The following is a 17,326-nucleotide window of genomic DNA, read 5'->3' on the forward strand; positions in this document are numbered from 1 at the left end:
TCAAGATAAAGAGCAAATGGATGTGTTAATATAAACATGCACTGTCATCTAAGTTACAAAAACATAAAGGCTAACTTATTGAACCATTCAAATCCCACAAATAAACACAGTTGATCAACGCCAGCAATGCACAGTTTCAAAATGATCTGCAAATGACAGGTTTTTTTACATCATATTAGCCACCTGTCCAATAAAAGTCAATTACACAAGAAAATACTTCACACGTCCACACTCTCCACCTAAATGCCATACTGTATGTACATGGCTGATGGCTCATGGGAGAATTTAGCATAACGTCAGAAAATGACCTTTATTCTCTCATACAAAATATCCCAAAACCACTATTAATGAACAGGGATCTCGTCTGCGAGGGGTTTTCAAGTTAATGATCACAAGCAAATTTGTTTTATGACAGGTTAAGATTTATTAGATGTTCGCTCCCTTTTCTCTGGGACTTTGACAACCTTTACAGACCAAACCAAAACTAGCATTATCATTACCAATCCTAGAACTGCTCATCTGTCTCAAAAGGCATAATCACTACACAACAAGCCAAGACAATGCACATCCACTTCACACCAAAGAGACTGACACAATAACGTTAACATGACACACTACACCATGCAGCTGAACCACGGAATCGTTTTGGGGGCGAACGCTGCTACGCCACATGCAGGGTAGGGTACTAACTTGGCAGGAGTGTTGGAAATAACCTGAGGCGGCGGCAGAGGAGAGAGAGAGAGAGAGAAAAAGAGACAGTGATTAACAACGCAATTACACTCCACCACCCGCCTCCGCCGAGGTCGCTTATTTGGCGTGAAAGTCGCAAGGTACGTCAGAGATAAGAGAATAGGAAAGGAGAAAAGATAGATAGAAGACGGTGAAGGTGAATACTGAGAATCACACAATGCAACAATGAAAGCCATCAGTGAAAAATATGTTTTGACCTTTGTTGCCATTCATTCTTGATTCTGATCATTACTGAGGCTTGTCCATCACTGACATGCAGCCATGGCATTGCAGGCTCTTTAAATCTATAACATGGAGCTAAAATACAATTTTTACGTCCGAGCAGTGGTATGAAGTGATAAAGAACATGGGAGAGAGAGTGCAACAGACAAGAGAGAGATAACTTTGTACTGTATGTTTTGTAGATGAGGGTAGAAAGCGAGATAAAGAAATAAATAAAGGGAGAGAGGTGACGAGAGAGGGTCAGATGAGACAGAGGCAGATATATTGGGGTTCTGTATGTTTAGAGATGGGAGCAGAGCGGAGCAGAGAGGAACCTGAACCTCAGCCATTCCATGGCCTTTTAAAGAGACGACAAGAACAGGTGCTGGCCCTGAACCATCGTCACGGTGTCTTATAGCACTCCGCAATTATTGTGGGAACCCCATGCCTCAGATGTGTGGAAGAGGTCTTTTAATTAGGTCACGCGACTGCTTTCTGTTTTACATAACACTAGGGGAATGCTAGTCCACTGTGTTCATCACCAAGACTGATATAGCAAACACTGCATTTAGCAATTCACCTCTTTTAGCGATTCAACTTTCTCCCATTAAAGAAGTTCTGCTATTAGCGCTTAACTGACACATCAGACACATACTAAAATCTCCATTTCACTGTGCAGTCACTTCGTCCATCCTGGCCACGTTTAAAGCAATGGTTAGGTTTAAAGCAATAGTTAGCTCTTCATATACACATGCACTGGAAGGCTTGTCTGGGACGTCACATGTTCATATTTTGGCAGAGGGGACACCTAATCTCCCGACGGCTCTTCGTATTACCTGGAAAAGGGCCACAGCCTGAGCTAGGGGCCTGTACAGGGACTGTGATGCCTGCCCTGCACATTCCCCTCTGGGGGAACCTAAATCACTAGAACCCATTAGGGTCACCAGGCTGTCTAGAGCCCAGGATAAGAATACACAGCTAAATCTGAATGTTCTGAGGCTTTCTATCCTTCTGCCCCACGAGGGCCGGTCAGCAGAGCAGCAGGGACTGGATGGAGTAGGGTGAAGCCCCTTGGAGTAGGGTGAAGTTGGCCATAGACACTGATCTATGGTAAGTTTTGAGGGGGGGGGGGGGGGGGGTTCTCTCTGAATGTTTAAGGTTAGGCTTTGGAGAGGGCTGGCTAATCCTACACCTGAGCCTATAGGCAACTTCCACCCGGAGCTTCTACCCCACTCCCTCCTCACTATGGGGTTCACCAGGCCTGGCCACCCCCGGCTGGTGCTGCTGTTACTACCGCCTGTTCCACTTGGTTACATACCCCACTGAGAGGCCTGCTGCAGAGCCCTTTCCTCTGTGGCTCTCCTGGAGGTGAGCCATCTCTTGCAGGGTCTCAGCTGAGTACAGCCCAATAGGAGTGTTATACTGTGCCTTCTTTGTGGGGGTCGTCCTGCCCCCAGGGCTTGGAGTTTGCCTCTTGGTGGGCAACCCCGAGTAGGAGTTTTTCTCGCCAGATGCCTCTAGTGACACGGAGGAGGAATTGCAGGCCGAGAGGCCGCCATTTATTTTGGTAGTTTGAGCCTTCGGGAGGGAAGAGACGTGGGCGAGGTGGATAAGGGGGAAGACAGATAGAGGCGTGGTCAGAGAGAACAACGCAAAAGGTACTCTATGAAACTCAAAAATATAGTTGTTTGAACTTAAACTTGGAAGGCAGGGTGGGTGCTGCATTGTCCCCAGTATCACCAGTAGAGGGCAGTGAGAGACTTAACATAGACAGTGCATGAGCACACGGCTCCACACAGAGTGTGAAATTCTGAGTGGATCAGCCCAGCACAGCCCAGGGCTGTTCTTACAGACCTCAGAGCTGGATGTGCTGTGCTGACTCTATGGCTCCTTACACCCCTAATGGAGGAACTTTGCATTGAGCCTCCTGGAGCTCCCTACTCTGACGTCTCTGATCTGGAAGGAGGCAGTGGTTTCACTGAAAGTCCTCAAACCACTTCCATCCCATATGAGTGTGACTGAAGAGTGTGTGTGTATCTTTTATTTATAAGTGCGGGCAACAAATTCTACAACTAGGGAAGCATGAAAACGTAGCATTCGGTGTGCTGATAACGTTGGGAGAGTGAGACTGAACAAAGTGTTGCTGGCTGCGGTCATGCTTACCTTCTGGTGAGGGATCTGTTGCATGGGAGAATCCATTCTTTGGGTGGATGTGGAAAGTGGAAATGGGCGCTTTGACCTGTAGCAAAACAAAAAACAGATACATTCGAAATATTACAGTTATTAGAGTGTGACTTGGAATTCTACTACTTGTATAACAAGTGGCTGTCAGAAAGGTGTTCTGCACTGAAAGCTTTTTCATGGTTTATGAGACAGATTGAGAGAGGAAAAGTCTACCGGAGAAAGACCAGTGTCCAACAAGCCCATTACTATTTGGACACAAGGAACAAAAAGGTCAAAGGTCACAGAGACAGGCCCACAGAGAGCTAGGCTCAACCTGAAAACTTCACAGACCACTCAGATACAAACGGTGTACCCTCCTTATCATAAGTGGTGGTGAGCCATATCAACAAGGATATAACATAGATTCCAGAGCCAGAATAAAGTAAATTCCATACAATTTTAGATGAGAAAAGGTATATTCTCCAAGCTCAGCAAGTGCAAGAGTCAATCCACCATATTGTTCGCACCGCCAATGTTTACTTGAACCAACAATGAGGTGGGGTCTAAGTCAGAGAATAATGTGAATGTTTACAGAATACTTCAGAGATTGATCCCCCATGTTGTTTGTCTACACTCTTAGAAAAAAAGGTTGTCTAGAACCTAAAAGGGTTCTTCGGCTGTCCCCATAGGAGAACCCTTTTTGGTTCCAGGTAGAACCATTTTGGGTTCCATGTAGAATCCCTTCCACAGAGAGTACTGTACATGATACTCAAAAGGGTTCTACATTGAACCTAGGTTCAAAATATTTAGGTTAAGACAAGAGGATTCGAATATTCCATAACTCTTTGCAATTCATGGGACCAGCATTGCTAATTAGCAAGGCCGCTAGAAGGATATCAATGGAGTTGGTTCCATGAATTTGTTTATTTTCTAAAACTTCCGAATGGAATTACTTCATTGTCTTCCCCTTCCCATCTTCAACCCAGCCTTGAACCAAAAATGGTTCGACTTGGAACCAAAAAGGGTTCTTCTATGTGGACAGCCAAAAACCCCTTTTGGAGCGTACCGTACTCGTTGCAGACCCTGACCTAGATCTATAGAGGTGGTATAAGAGTATGCTCAGGCTCATGGGTTCAGAACGTTCGGTTTTAACACTGTTGGTCAAGTTCAGATACACAAGTGAAATGGAAAGTAAACAGTATGTGGGTACTTTATGTTTTGAGTGAGTCAAGACTTGGGAGTGCTTGCCTTCTGCACTTATCAGGCCCCTAATGCATCTTGAAGGACACGTTCATTTATTTTCTTATTGACATTCCAGCACAATGCATACAGATGACACATAACACACAGTGTTATATGAAAGTTGAAGTCTAGGTTTCATAACTTCAGCTAAATTAGTTAAGTGGTGCAGATTGTAAGTGTCCAATGTTTTAAGTCTTCATTGTAGACGGCTGTTAAATGTCTGCATTGTGTTCTTCTGCGGCGTACAGTGGTTATCTATACTGAAAAAAAATATAAATACAACATGCAACCCTCATCTATGGATTTCACATGACTGGGAAGACAGATATGTATCTGTTGGTCACAGGTAAAATGCGTTTCACAATGGGACTCAGGATCTCGTCACGGTACTTTTGTGCATTGAAATTGCCATCGGTAAAATGCAATTGTGTTCGTTGTCCGTAGCTTATGCCTGCCCATACCATAACCCCACCGCCACCAGGTCGGTTGGACGTACTGCCAAATCCTCTAAAACGATGTTGGAGGTGGCTTATGGTAGAGAAATTAACATTACATCTTCTGCCAACAGCTCTGGTGGAAATTCCTGCAGTCAGCATGCCAATTGCACGCTTCTTCAAAACTTGAGACATCTGTTGCATTGTGTTGTGTGACAAAACTGCACATTTTAGATGTGCCTTATTTTTTTCACCAGCACAAGGTGCACCTGTCAGGTGGATGGAATATCTTGGCAAAGGAGAAATGCTCACTAACAGATGTAAACAAATTTGTGCACAATCTTTGAGAAATATGCTTTTTTTGCACATTGAACATTTCTGGGATCTTTTATTTCAGCTCATGAAACATGGGACCAATACCTTACATGTTGCATTTATTTTTGTTCAGTGTATAAAGATAGACATGTCTGGCTTCTAAAGGTAGAATCAGTGGCGCAACGGTCTAAGGCACTGCATCTCAGTGCTAGAGGCGTCACGACAGACATCCTGGTTCGAATCCAGGCTGTATCACAACCGGACATGATTGGGAGTCCCATAGTGCGGCGCACAATTGGCCCAGCTTCGTCTGGGTTTGGCTGGGGTAGGCCGTCATTGTAAATAAGAATTTGTTCTTAACTGACTTGCGTGGTTAAATTAAAAAATTATTATAAATATATATGGACAAACCGAAGTAGCCTTTAACTGTGTTAAATTAAAGTGGCTGGTGAGAAATTACATGAATGCTAAATAAGGACTTCTGAGCTTCAGAAAAAAATGACACTGACGTAATCCATTTGCATCGTAGGACACTGCAGGTAGGCAGAATTCAATGCCGTTTTTTGAAAGAATTCTCTGGCCTTTTGCCCTCTGTCAGCCTGCTACACAAAAGTCCCAAATAACTCTGGCAAACCACGTATTTTTTGTTTGTCACAAATTGAGCACAAAGAAAAGGATTCAATGACCTGATGACTGAGTGTTCTTACCAAAAGTTCCAATTTACCAAAGGTTTTGGCATTGGATTAGAATAGCTTCAGAATATAAGGGGTGAAAAAAACACTGACAAAATGCACATTTATAATAGATGCTTCATGTGTTGACTACCTGCATTGCTCATCAACTCTTGACTGTCTTCACTCGTCTTTATAGCGCTTAGTCTTATGCACACTAATACGCTGTTCTTGTGGTGTTGGAAATAAAAGCCCCAATAGCCCATATAGAAATACTGACACATTGTTTATTTGGTTGACGTCGTTACGAGTGACCTTCCTTAAGGCATTACTTCAGTCTCACACACCATCACCTCAACACATGGCAGCACTGGACCGCAAGGCACTGTGGAACAGCAGTGCCCCGCTGACCTGAAGAATGTTAAAGACAGGGGGTTGACCACAGTACGCAAACTGAGCAGAGGGGGTGAGGCGGCTCCTTTTTAAGCTCCTTTTTCTACGACCGACTGAACCGCAGGTAAACCTCTCCTGATTGATTTCGGGAGTAGATTTATTGGAATTGCACACAGCAGTATGAGAAGATCAAGGTCGTTTTGAGGAACCCATCATTTGAGGATTAAAGGACTATCTGGAGCATGTTCCTTCCATATGGTGGTAGACACAGTGAACCTGGCATGCCTCCCCTGTTTTTGCACTGCTCTCACATCTCCACACATTATACAAGCAGAGGTCAGATCCATCCACAACACCCTCCTCTTATCCAAGCGGGATTCTTCTCTGTCTGGTGGTGAGAGTTTGTTTCAACCCATTTTTTAAAAACAAGCTCCTCTGACAGTTGTTTTTTTTCAGCAAAAGAAAAACTAAAAACAAGAGGAAAAGTGTTTCTTGGGAAAACAGAGAAGAAAAATTGAGGAAGAGGAGAGACGATGACAAGCTCTGGAAAGGCACAACAGAGTGCCTCCTTGAATCAATCAACCAGGGGGAGGACAAGCACTTCATCGATCCAGCCTATGCCAGCCTTTCCTCCCCGTTTTACAACAATCCGACGGATGATGAAAAGCAGCCTGTGGAACCACAGGAGATGAGGGGAGAGAGGTTGGGGTGGTTGTGGTGGGTCTCAGCTGTGCAAGCCGGCGTGGGCGGAGTATGGGGGGGTGGGGTTGAAGTTGAGGAGCAGGTGCAAATGTGAGGAGGTTGGAGGGACACCTAGGACCCTACTCACCCGCCCCCCCTGAAATGGAAACAACCTCCTCTTAAAGATGTACTGTACATGCATTCACAGGAGAGATGTACTGTACATGCATTCACAGGAGAGATGTACTGTACATGCATTCACAGGAGAGATGTACTGTACATGCATTCACAGGAGAGATGTACTGTACATGCATTCACAGGAGAGATGTACTGTACATGCATTCACAGGAGAGATGTACTGTACATGCATTCACAGGAGAGATGTACTGTACATGCATTCACAGGAGAGATGTACTGTACATGCATTCACAGGAGAGATGTACTGTACATGCATTCACAGGAGAGATGTACTGTACATGCATTCACAGGAGAGATGTACTGTACATGCATTCACAGGAGAGATGTACTGTACATGTATTCACAGGAGAGATGTACTGTACATGTATTCACAGGAGAGATGTACTGTACATGCATTCACAGGAGAGATGTACTGTACATGCATTCACAGGAGAGATGTGCTGTACATGTATTCACAGGAGAGATGTACTGTACATGTATTCACAGGAGCGATGCAATCAACCCATCAAAACAAGGAATCACCACATTCCTTTGACACTTGTAATGAGACAAACCGAATTGGCGGCGAGTTTAAAACACTGTTACGGAGAGCAGCCCGACTCAGACTCTTGACATCTGCCACAGTACAGAGATGGCTGGGAGTGACTTAAGTAAAATGTCAAGTTCCAAAGCAGAGTGCAGGCCATTTGTGGCTCCTCTGAGTGTCCAAATGGAAAACAAACTATCAGGTACCTCTGGTCTGAGGTGAACAAACACAAATCTCCCAAAATAAAGTAGAGGTAGAGTCATTGGAGATTAAAAACTGAGACCTAGCATGCTTTAACCCCTGACCTGAGTGAGTGAGTTAGTTGTTCAACCAGTTGAAAGACAGTGTAAAAGCAGTACAAACAGCTACCAAACTGCTACGAGATAGTTAGGCTACGCAAACGTCTCCCTAAGGGTTACAGTCCGGTAAGAGGGAGAGTGTCCAATGTAATACCCATCTGTCATGATAAATACCATAGCCTGTCACTTTGCTAATTGACTTGAGGATGAAACAGAGAAAGTGCCTTGACCTTTTCACTGCCCCCCTCTGACAAAGGACAGGCCAATCGGATTAGGAATAAGAATAACATGTAATTTAATAGGATCTCTAAAGGACCGACACTATCTGGTTTTATGTAGGGGTGCATTAAGGGATTTAGCCTTCAGAGGTTTATGTAACAACAACACTGCCAGCAGACTTAGAGAGCCCTCAAACACAACAAACAGGTCCACAATCAATACCAGAGTTCACAATAAAAGAAACAGTTATGAGATGGTAGGTTGAAAGGAAATGTCATCCTGGACCCCACCATTGTCTTCATTTCAGCGACCCATTCACTGCAGTGACGAAGGCTGTTGCCTTATAGAATCCATTTTGATTTATTCTGTCAGAGTGAGGGAAGTTATTCAGATGATAATAAAGTGATAGAAAGTGAAAAAGGTGCTAGAGTTAGAGGAACTGGCCCATCAATAATGATTAACCAGAGAGTGCCAACCTTACCCTCCCCGCCACTCCTTTGTGATTTTTGAAATGTTTTTTTATAGTGGAGACGTAATTTAACTGTAAATGTGCCATGAACACAACCACTCATGATGTTTTCATCTGATTGTCAAACAAATCCCTACCTTCACACGTTTATCCAAAATAATTCCAGCATCCGATGAGTGCACGTGTGTTCCCGCCAACTTTCGTTCAATTCGCAAGTGGATGAAACTACCTCAACCGCGAAAGCTTCCGGGCGAGCGAAACAGAGCCCCTCTGTCTTACTATACGAAGCCCATGTATCTGATGCTGTCTAGACAAAAAATAAAAAGGTATGACATGCCATACTCTTTTTGCTCAGACAACATCAGATACATGGGCTACATGTCCTCTGCCTCGATGAAGATGGCAGTATTATCAGCAGCACCGGTCTTTTCACTACAGAAATGCGTATTGTATCCCCCTAGAGTCTAAGGGCCCGAGGCTGGGTTCCTACGAAGTTAGCCATGTCGAGAACTAGGCTTGCCTAGTTCATGGCAGAAAAATTGCTAAAAAATGGGTGGGTCCCAGTGTAAACCAGTGACAACTCACTACACGTCAAACCAATCAAATGCCTTGCTTGGGCGGAGCACCAATAGTGCTCACTAGATTAGTTTCATAGGTGCAACAGTGCGTGACGATTCTTTTTAGTCTATGGTGAGGATGGCGAGGATGGCCGGGAAATCGCAGATTAAAACATGTTGATGTATGCCGATTGTGTATAGAGCACACTTCTGACAAAACACAATTAAGGTTTTCGTCCATTTTCTGCAAAGGTGCAAACTAGCATACATTTACATTTACATTTAAGTCATTTAGCAGACGCTCTTATCCAGAGCGACTTACAAATTGGAAAGTTCATACATATTCATCCTGGTCCCCCCGTGGGAATTGAACCCTGGTCCCCCCGTGGGAATTGAACCCACAACCCTGGCGTTGCAAGCGCCATGCTCTACCAACTGAGCCACACGGGACCTACTCTCTGCAAAATGTGTCATTCCCTGTCTGAAAACAGTGACAAACATAACACGTAGCACCAACGGGCATGTGGTAGGAAGGTTCTTGAAATGTAGCATCCAATCAAAATCTTGCCGCTGGGAGCCAGCGGACCATTTTTAACCGTTTTTGCAATACAAAATTCTTTAGACTTCCAAGGGAGGCGTGACGTGACTAAGCTAGCATTGGGAATTGTTTTAAGATGGTCATACCAAGGATAATTTAGCTATTTGATTTAGAATTGTAGGACCCCTGTATGTATAAAAAATAATTATGTTGAAACATTAAATTAATAACACAATGAATAACACAATGAATAACAGATATCAAGATGTTTATCAAAAGGAAGTATGTTTTGAAGTATCAGTCCTATATCTGAGTGATATAAGAAAGCTTATTTTACGGTGGAATTACCTGTATACCTTGAACATGGAAATGTGCTATTCACTTCTAGAAATATTTCAGCTCGGTACCGGCTTATTAGCGTTCGGACGCTACAGACGTTTTAGTGAGAAGACAGATTTTTGAGATGTCTCCTGGTCTGACAAACACCTCTGTAGCTCTGCCACCTTCCACTGCAGATGCAGAAGGCCGATATCGGCAGATGCGGTGGATTGAGACGCAGCCCGTAAGATATCTCTATCTTAAACAGATTTTGATGGGGATTTTTTATGTATTATGCCTCGAGCACAGCCTGGCGGCACCTCTATCCCTTTGATGAAGTGAGGCCCGAGGCAATTGTCTCTTCTGCCTAATGGCAAGTCCGCCAGTACTAACTTTTACCCTAGACATTCAGCAGTCTATCATTAGGATGTAATTGGCTGATTGTTTGATATAGGAACCATTCATATCACACATGCACTACAGCTATATTGCGGTGCTTTTTTCATTAGCACTTTATCTGGTCTCTGCAACCTTGGAAGTCATGTGTGTGTGCATGTGTAAGTAATTGAAGGCATCCACTGTGTTTGCCGTAGTTTAAACGGCAGGGGGTGAATCAGCAGTAGTCACGCCTCGCAGCAAAGCAGATCCAAATTAATGAAAAGACGACATGGGACACTATTAAGGATGCATGGTTTCACCTACAGTTGAAGTCGGAAGTTTACATACTCCTTAGCTAAATACATTTAAACTCAGTTTTTCACAATTCCTGACATTTAATCCAAGTAAAAATTCCCTGTCTTAGGTCAGTTAGGATCACCACTTTATTTTAAGAATGTGAAATGTCAGAATAATAGTAGAATGATTTATTTCAGCTTTTATTTCTTTCATCACATTGTCGGTCAGAAGTTTGCATTCGCTCAATTAGTATTTGGTAGCATTGCCTTTAAATTGTTTAACTTGGGTCAAACGTTTCAGGTAGCCTTCCACAAGCTTCCCACAATAAGTTGGGTGAATTTTGGCCCATTCCTCCTGACAGAGCTGGTGTAACTGAGTCAGGTTTGTAAGGCCTCCTTGCTCACACACGCTTTTTCAGTTCTGCCCACAAATGTTCTATGGGATTGAGGGCAGGGCTTTGTGATGGCCACTCCAATACATTGACTCTGTTGTCCTTAAGCCATTTTGCCACAACTTTGGAAGTATGCTTGGGGTCATTGTCCATTTGGAAGACCCATTTGCGACCAAGCTTTAACTTCCTGGCTGATGTCTTGAGATGTTGCTTCAATATATCCACATAATTTTCCATCCTCATGATGCCATCTATTTTGTGAAGTGCACCAGTCCCTCCTGCAGCAAAGCACCCCACAACACGATGCTGCCTCCCCCGTGCTTCACGGTTGGGATGGTGTTCTTCGGCTTGCAAGCGTCCCCCTTTTTCCTCCAAACATAACGAGGGTCATTATGGCCAAACAGTTCTACTTTTGTTTCATCAGACCAGAGGACATTTCTCCAAAAAGTACGATCTTTGTCCCCAAGTGCAGTTGCAAACCGTAGTCTGGCGGTTTTGGAGCAGTGGCTTCTTCCTTGCTGAGCAGCCTTTCAGGTTATGTTGATATAGGACTCGTTTTCCTGTGGATATAGATACTTTTGTACCTGTTTCCTCCAGCATCTTCACAAGGTCCTTTGCTGTTGTTCTGGGATTGATTTGCACTTTTCGCACCAAAGTACGTTCATCTCTATGAGACAGACCATGTCTTCTTCCCAAGCGGTATGACAGCTGTGTGGTCCCATGGTGTTTATACTTTATTTATGTTTATATAATTTTCCAAGCTGTTTAAAGGCACAGTCAACTTGGTGTATGTAAACTTCTTACCCGCTGGAATTGTGATACAGTGAATTATAAATTAAATAATCTGTCTGTAAAAAATTGTTGGAAAAATTACTTGTGTCATGCACAATGTAGATGTCCTAACTGACTTGCCAAAACTATAGTTTGTTAACAAGACATTTGTGGAGTGGTTGAAAAACAAATTTTAATGACTCCAACCTAAGTGTATGTAAACTTCCGACTTCAACTGTATATTCATTTAGCAGCGACGGGCCTTCTCTGCTAAATTATTGCCACCACTCCCCAAAAAGGTAAAAATTTCTCAGGATGGTAAAAATGTTTTCACTTTAAACTGAAAACAACTACAACACATACAGTGCCTTCAGAAATAATTCACACCCCTTGACTTGTTCACATTTTGTTGTTACAGCCTGAATTGATTTTTTTTTTTTTTTATCTTTAAAAAAAAAATGTCATTGGCCTACACACAATACAACATAATGTCGAAGTGGAATAAAGTTTTTCGAATCATTTTTACAAATTCATTCAAAATGAAAAGCTGAAATGTCTTCAGTCAACTCATTTGTTATGGCAAGCCTAAAAATCTCAACAAGTCACATAATAAATTGCATGGACTCACCCTGTATGCAATAAGTGTTTAACAAGATTTTTGAATGACTGCTTCATCTCTGTACTCCACACATGCAGATAATTGTAAGGTTGAGTTGAGCAGTGAATTTCAAACATATATTCAACCACAAAGACCAGGGAGGTTTTCCAATGCCTCGCAAAGAAGGGCATCTATTGGTAGATGGGTAAAATACTTAGGTTTGGCTGTGAGATATGGGTCTGTACACAAGCATTTGTTCCAAACTAATCAATTCAAGCATGGTCCAAAAACCGATGCTGCATGCTAATAATATTGTTACACTGATTAGCTTTTTCCTATAGTAACATTGATTTTTAAAAATGTACTGAGCTCTGGTTATTTCTATGGGGAACACACTGTGTCAGAGGAAAAAAAGTGATATCGTATTAATGTATATCCCATGACAAAAGTATACCAAGATATATATATATCTTTGTTTCTCTAGTTTTAGCCAAGACAACAGGTTATTTATTATATAATTATTTCTATTCCCTCCCTCCATACATTCCCTCTCTCCTCAATCCTCAGATGACAGAAAGGCCACATCTCTACCTCTAAAAATGACACCTAATATCTGTCTGATCATCAATTATGCCACTATAAGAGTTGGCCCTCAGAGAGAAGAGGAGTGTGTGTGTGTGTGTGTGTGTGTGTGTGTGTGTGTGTGTGTGTGTGTGTGTGTGTGTGTGTGTGTGTGTGTGTGTGTGTGTTACGTACTTCTGCATGGTGAGGGCCAGGTTGAAGCTGGCAGACTTGATCTTGTTCTGGGCCTCCAGGTGGGTCATGCCTTCAGTGCTGACCCCGTCGATGGCCATGATGACGTCACCCTGGATCAGGTTGCCCTGCTGTGCCTTACTCCCTGGGGTGATCTGTGGACGGTCAGCACACACATAGGTCAACCTCAATCATAATGTGCTTTGTCAATGGACGCTAGTGCTAAGCGATTAACCAAAATGTCTAAACATAAACAATAAAATACAAAAAACAGCTAATTGACAGACGTCGGTTCAATTATTATAATAACATTTTGTTCTTTTTTTTTCTCTGTGAGCTTGATGGTCAGTTTCTATAGAGAGAAATTAGATCAACACCGAACTTTGAAGTTTAGTAGGGAGTTGTAGTTTCCAACAGGCCAATATTCTACATAGTTTAGTGCAGAAAATGTGGTGATTAACTACAATGACCATAATCCATTGTCCGCCCGCTTACTTGCACGGTTTCGGTCTGTGTGGAGCAGACACTAAGAGCTCGTTGAATGAGAGAGAACACACAAGAGGGATAAAATCAGTTGCATTGCAGGACTTTACCTGAAAATACATGATGTAAGTGATTGATAGTTGGTATTCAACAGTCATAAAAGTATGCCTTATTTACTATCACTTAATCACAGCAGAGAAGTAAATATTTTAGGTCAATGAAATGGGAATGGAATCGATCAATGGTGTTATGAGTGAGCTGCCGTCACGTAGGGCTCGGCTTAAGTCTCTCAGAGGTGCAAAGCCTCCTCCCAATCACAGCCGGGTGGAGCCTGACAACCTGTTTACACTGGACACAATAGGAGGACACAAGTGTACAGGCACTCTGGCCTGCTCGCCTCCCTACCACTGAGGAAGTACAGTTCCCGCTCAGCCCAGTCAAAACTGTTCGCTGCTCTGGCACCCCAATGGTGGAACAAACTCCCTCACGACGCCAGGACAGCGGAGTCAATCACCACCTTCCGGAGACACCTGAAACCCCACCTCTTCAAGGAAAACCTAGGATAAAGCAATCCTTCTGCCCCCCCCCCCCCCCCCCCCCCTTAAAAGATTTAGATGCACTATTGTAAAGTGGCTGTTCCACTGGATGTCATAAGGTGAATGCACCAATTTGTAAGTCGCTCTGGATAAGAGCGTCTGCTAAATGACTTAAATGTAAATGTAAATGTACAGGCAGGCCTCCATGTCTAATCCTTGACAGCTGACTACATAACCTAACATGCGGAACATTCTGTGATTATTACATTATCTCAATATGGGTGTAGAAGACTGAACTTGGACGATCAGTTCATCAGTAATCACGGTCACACTTTATTTGGATAGTCCAGAAAGGCCATCTGTAGATGCTTAATAAATGGTCATACTATCACCAAACTATCTGTTGATAAGCAGCTGCTTGCTAAGGTTAGGTTTAGAATACGGGTTACGTTTAGGGTTAGGATAAGGGTTAAGGTTCGGGTTAGTAGATACACTATATATACAAAAGTATGTGGACATACCTTGAAATTAGTGGACTCGGCTATTTCAGCCACACCCGTTGCTGACAGGTGTATAAAAGCACACAGCCGTGCAATCTCCATAGACAAACATTGGCAGTCGAATGGCCTTACTGAAGAGCTCAGTGATTTTCAACGTGGCATCGTCATAGGATGCAACCTTTCCAACAAGTCAGTTCATCAAATTTCTGCCCTGCTAGACCCAGTCAACTGTGAGTGTTGTTATTGGGAATTGGAAACGTCTCTGAGCATTTAAAAATAATGATTTTAATCATTTAGCAGATGCTCTTATCCAGAGCAATTAGGGTTAAGTACATTGCTCAAGGGCACATAGGCAGATTTCATCTAGTCAGCTTCAGGATTTGAACCAGCAACCTTTTGTTTACTGGCCCAAACTCTTAACCGCTAGACTACCACCCAGCCACAGCAACAACGGCTAAGTCACAAAGTGGTAGGCCACACAAGTTCCAAACTGCCTCTGGAAGCAACGTCAGCACAATAATTGTTTGTCGGGAGCTTCATGAAATGGGTTTCCATGGCCGAGCAGCCGCACACAAGCCTAAGATCACCATGCGCTAGGCTGGAGTGGTGTAAAGCTCACCGCCATTGGACTCTGGAGCAGTGGGAACGCGTTCTCTGGAGTGATGAATCACGCTTCACCATCTGGCAGTCCGACAGACGAATCTGCCCCCGCAGCAAAGTTCCAACATCTAGTGGAAAGCCTTCCCAGAAGAGTGGAGACTGTTATAGCAGCAAAGCGGGGACCAACTCCATATTAATGCTCATGATTTTGGAATGAGATGTTCTATGAGCAGGTATCCACATACTTTTGGTCATGTAGTATAGTTAGTTGAAATGTTAATGATACTCCATCTGTAGATGCTCTACAGACTATCTAAATAAAGCGTTACCGTAGTCACCAGTGTGCATGAGGCGATTCATGCCTCCGATAAAACTAATCAGGAAACATCTAATTAAGTGCCCAGGATTATTGGTACACTGGAAACTATCTGTAATTTCCATAATTTAATGATGAAACTAGGGGTGAACGGATGGGGAGGCTTCCAGGCCACTCATTAGCTGGTTTATCAGAGGCAGGGTTTTTATTTTTTATTTGAACCCTTTAACCCTCCAGTTTGACACCATCTGCCCTCATTTATAAAACCACCCTCGCCCCAAAATATCCCTCCTGATAAAAACCCTTACCTCACCTAATCTCATGGTCTTTATCCCCATCATTTACTCCCAGGAGTAGTACACAGTAATTGGCTGCTTCCTGTTCAAACTGCCTGACATTTCTTACTTACTCACTTTTCATATTCCCGCAATAATTTCCATAATTTCCAAAGAAAGAGCGAGAGACGTGAGAGAGCCCTCATAAAGCATAGAAAAATCAAACTGACTAAATCCCTTGAGTGGAAAGTGAAAGTCAGGGTGGCTTATTCATTATTACTGTTAAAAGAACAAGGAATAGCACTGCAACAATAGGGTCTGTGTAACAGTCCTGACCTGTTTTATGTTGTTTTTATGTGTTTATGGTCAGGGCATGTGTTTTGGGTGGGCAGTCTATGTTATCTGTTTCTATGTTGGTTTTGGGTTACCTGGTATGGCTCTTGATTAGAGGCAGGTGGTTTGCATTTTCCTCTAATCAAGAGTCATATTTAGGTAGGGCATTCTCACTGTTTGTTTGTGGGTGATTGTCTCCTGTGTCAGTATGTTTGTTCGTACCACACTGGACTGTAGCGTTTGTTTGTTTCGTTTTCGTTTCGATGTCGTCTGTTTCCTGTACGTAAGTTTATGTTTAGTTATGTAAGTTTATGTTCAGGTTTCGTCAACGTCGTTTTGTTATTTTGTAGTTTGAAAGTGTTTTGTTTCGTTTCGTGTTTGCCATCAGCGTTGTTTAATAAAGATGGCTTATTTCCCAAAGCCTGCGTTTTGGTCTGAGGATCCTTCTCTCCTCACCTCATCCGAGGATGAGGAGAGCGTCACCCGTTACAGAATCACCCACCACCACGCTAAGACCAAGCGGCAAGGGAAAACGAAATGGAGTAGGGGACAGGAGAGAAAGGAGCAATGGACATGGGACGATGTTTTGGATGGAAAGGGTGTCTACACATGGGAGGAGATCCTAGCTGGTAGAGATCGCCTCCCATGGGAACAGCTGGAGGCACTGAGGAGAGCGGAGGCTACCGGAGAGAGGAACCGGAGCTATGAGGGAACGCGTCTGGCACGGAAGCCAAAAAAGCCCGTGAGTAATTCCCAAAAATTTCTTGGGGGGGGGCTAGGAGATAGTGGGCCAAGGGCAGGTAGGAGACCTGCGCCCACTTCCCAGGCTTACCGTGGAGAGCGGGAGTACGGGCAGGCGCCGTGTTACGCAGTAGAGCGCACGGTGTCTCCTGTACGAGTGCATAGCCCAGTGCGGGTTATTCCACCTCCCCGCACTGGGAGGGCTAGATTGGGTATTGAGCCAGGTGTCATGAGGCCGGCTCAACGCGTCTGGTCTCCAGTGCGTCTCCTCGGGCCGGCATACATGGCACCTGCCTTACGCATGGTTTCCCCGGTTCGCCTACATAGGCCGGTGCGGGTTATTCCACCTCCCCGCACTGGTCGGGCAACCGGGAGCATTC

At 43.7% G+C, this 17,326-nt stretch overlaps 1 protein-coding gene across 1 annotated transcript in view; it reads right to left on the bottom strand.

The window, feature by feature from the left end:
- The window catches only part of LOC129835927 (PDZ and LIM domain protein 7-like), a 74,113-nt gene that overhangs the window by 22,600 nt on the left and 34,187 nt on the right, over positions 1-17,326 (bottom strand). Inside the window, exons 3-5 of the mRNA XM_055901627.1 lie at positions 13,166-13,317; positions 3,115-3,190; positions 691-713 (exon numbers count right to left, since the gene is read on the bottom strand). Of these exons, the coding sequence (XP_055757602.1) occupies positions 691-713; positions 3,115-3,190; positions 13,166-13,317 (251 nt within the window). The remainder of the gene's footprint in view (positions 1-690; positions 714-3,114; positions 3,191-13,165; positions 13,318-17,326) is intronic.

Source organism: Salvelinus fontinalis, chromosome 37 (genome assembly GCF_029448725.1).
Source record: "Salvelinus fontinalis isolate EN_2023a chromosome 37, ASM2944872v1, whole genome shotgun sequence".
NCBI classification, from domain to species: domain Eukaryota; kingdom Metazoa; phylum Chordata; class Actinopteri; order Salmoniformes; family Salmonidae; genus Salvelinus; species Salvelinus fontinalis.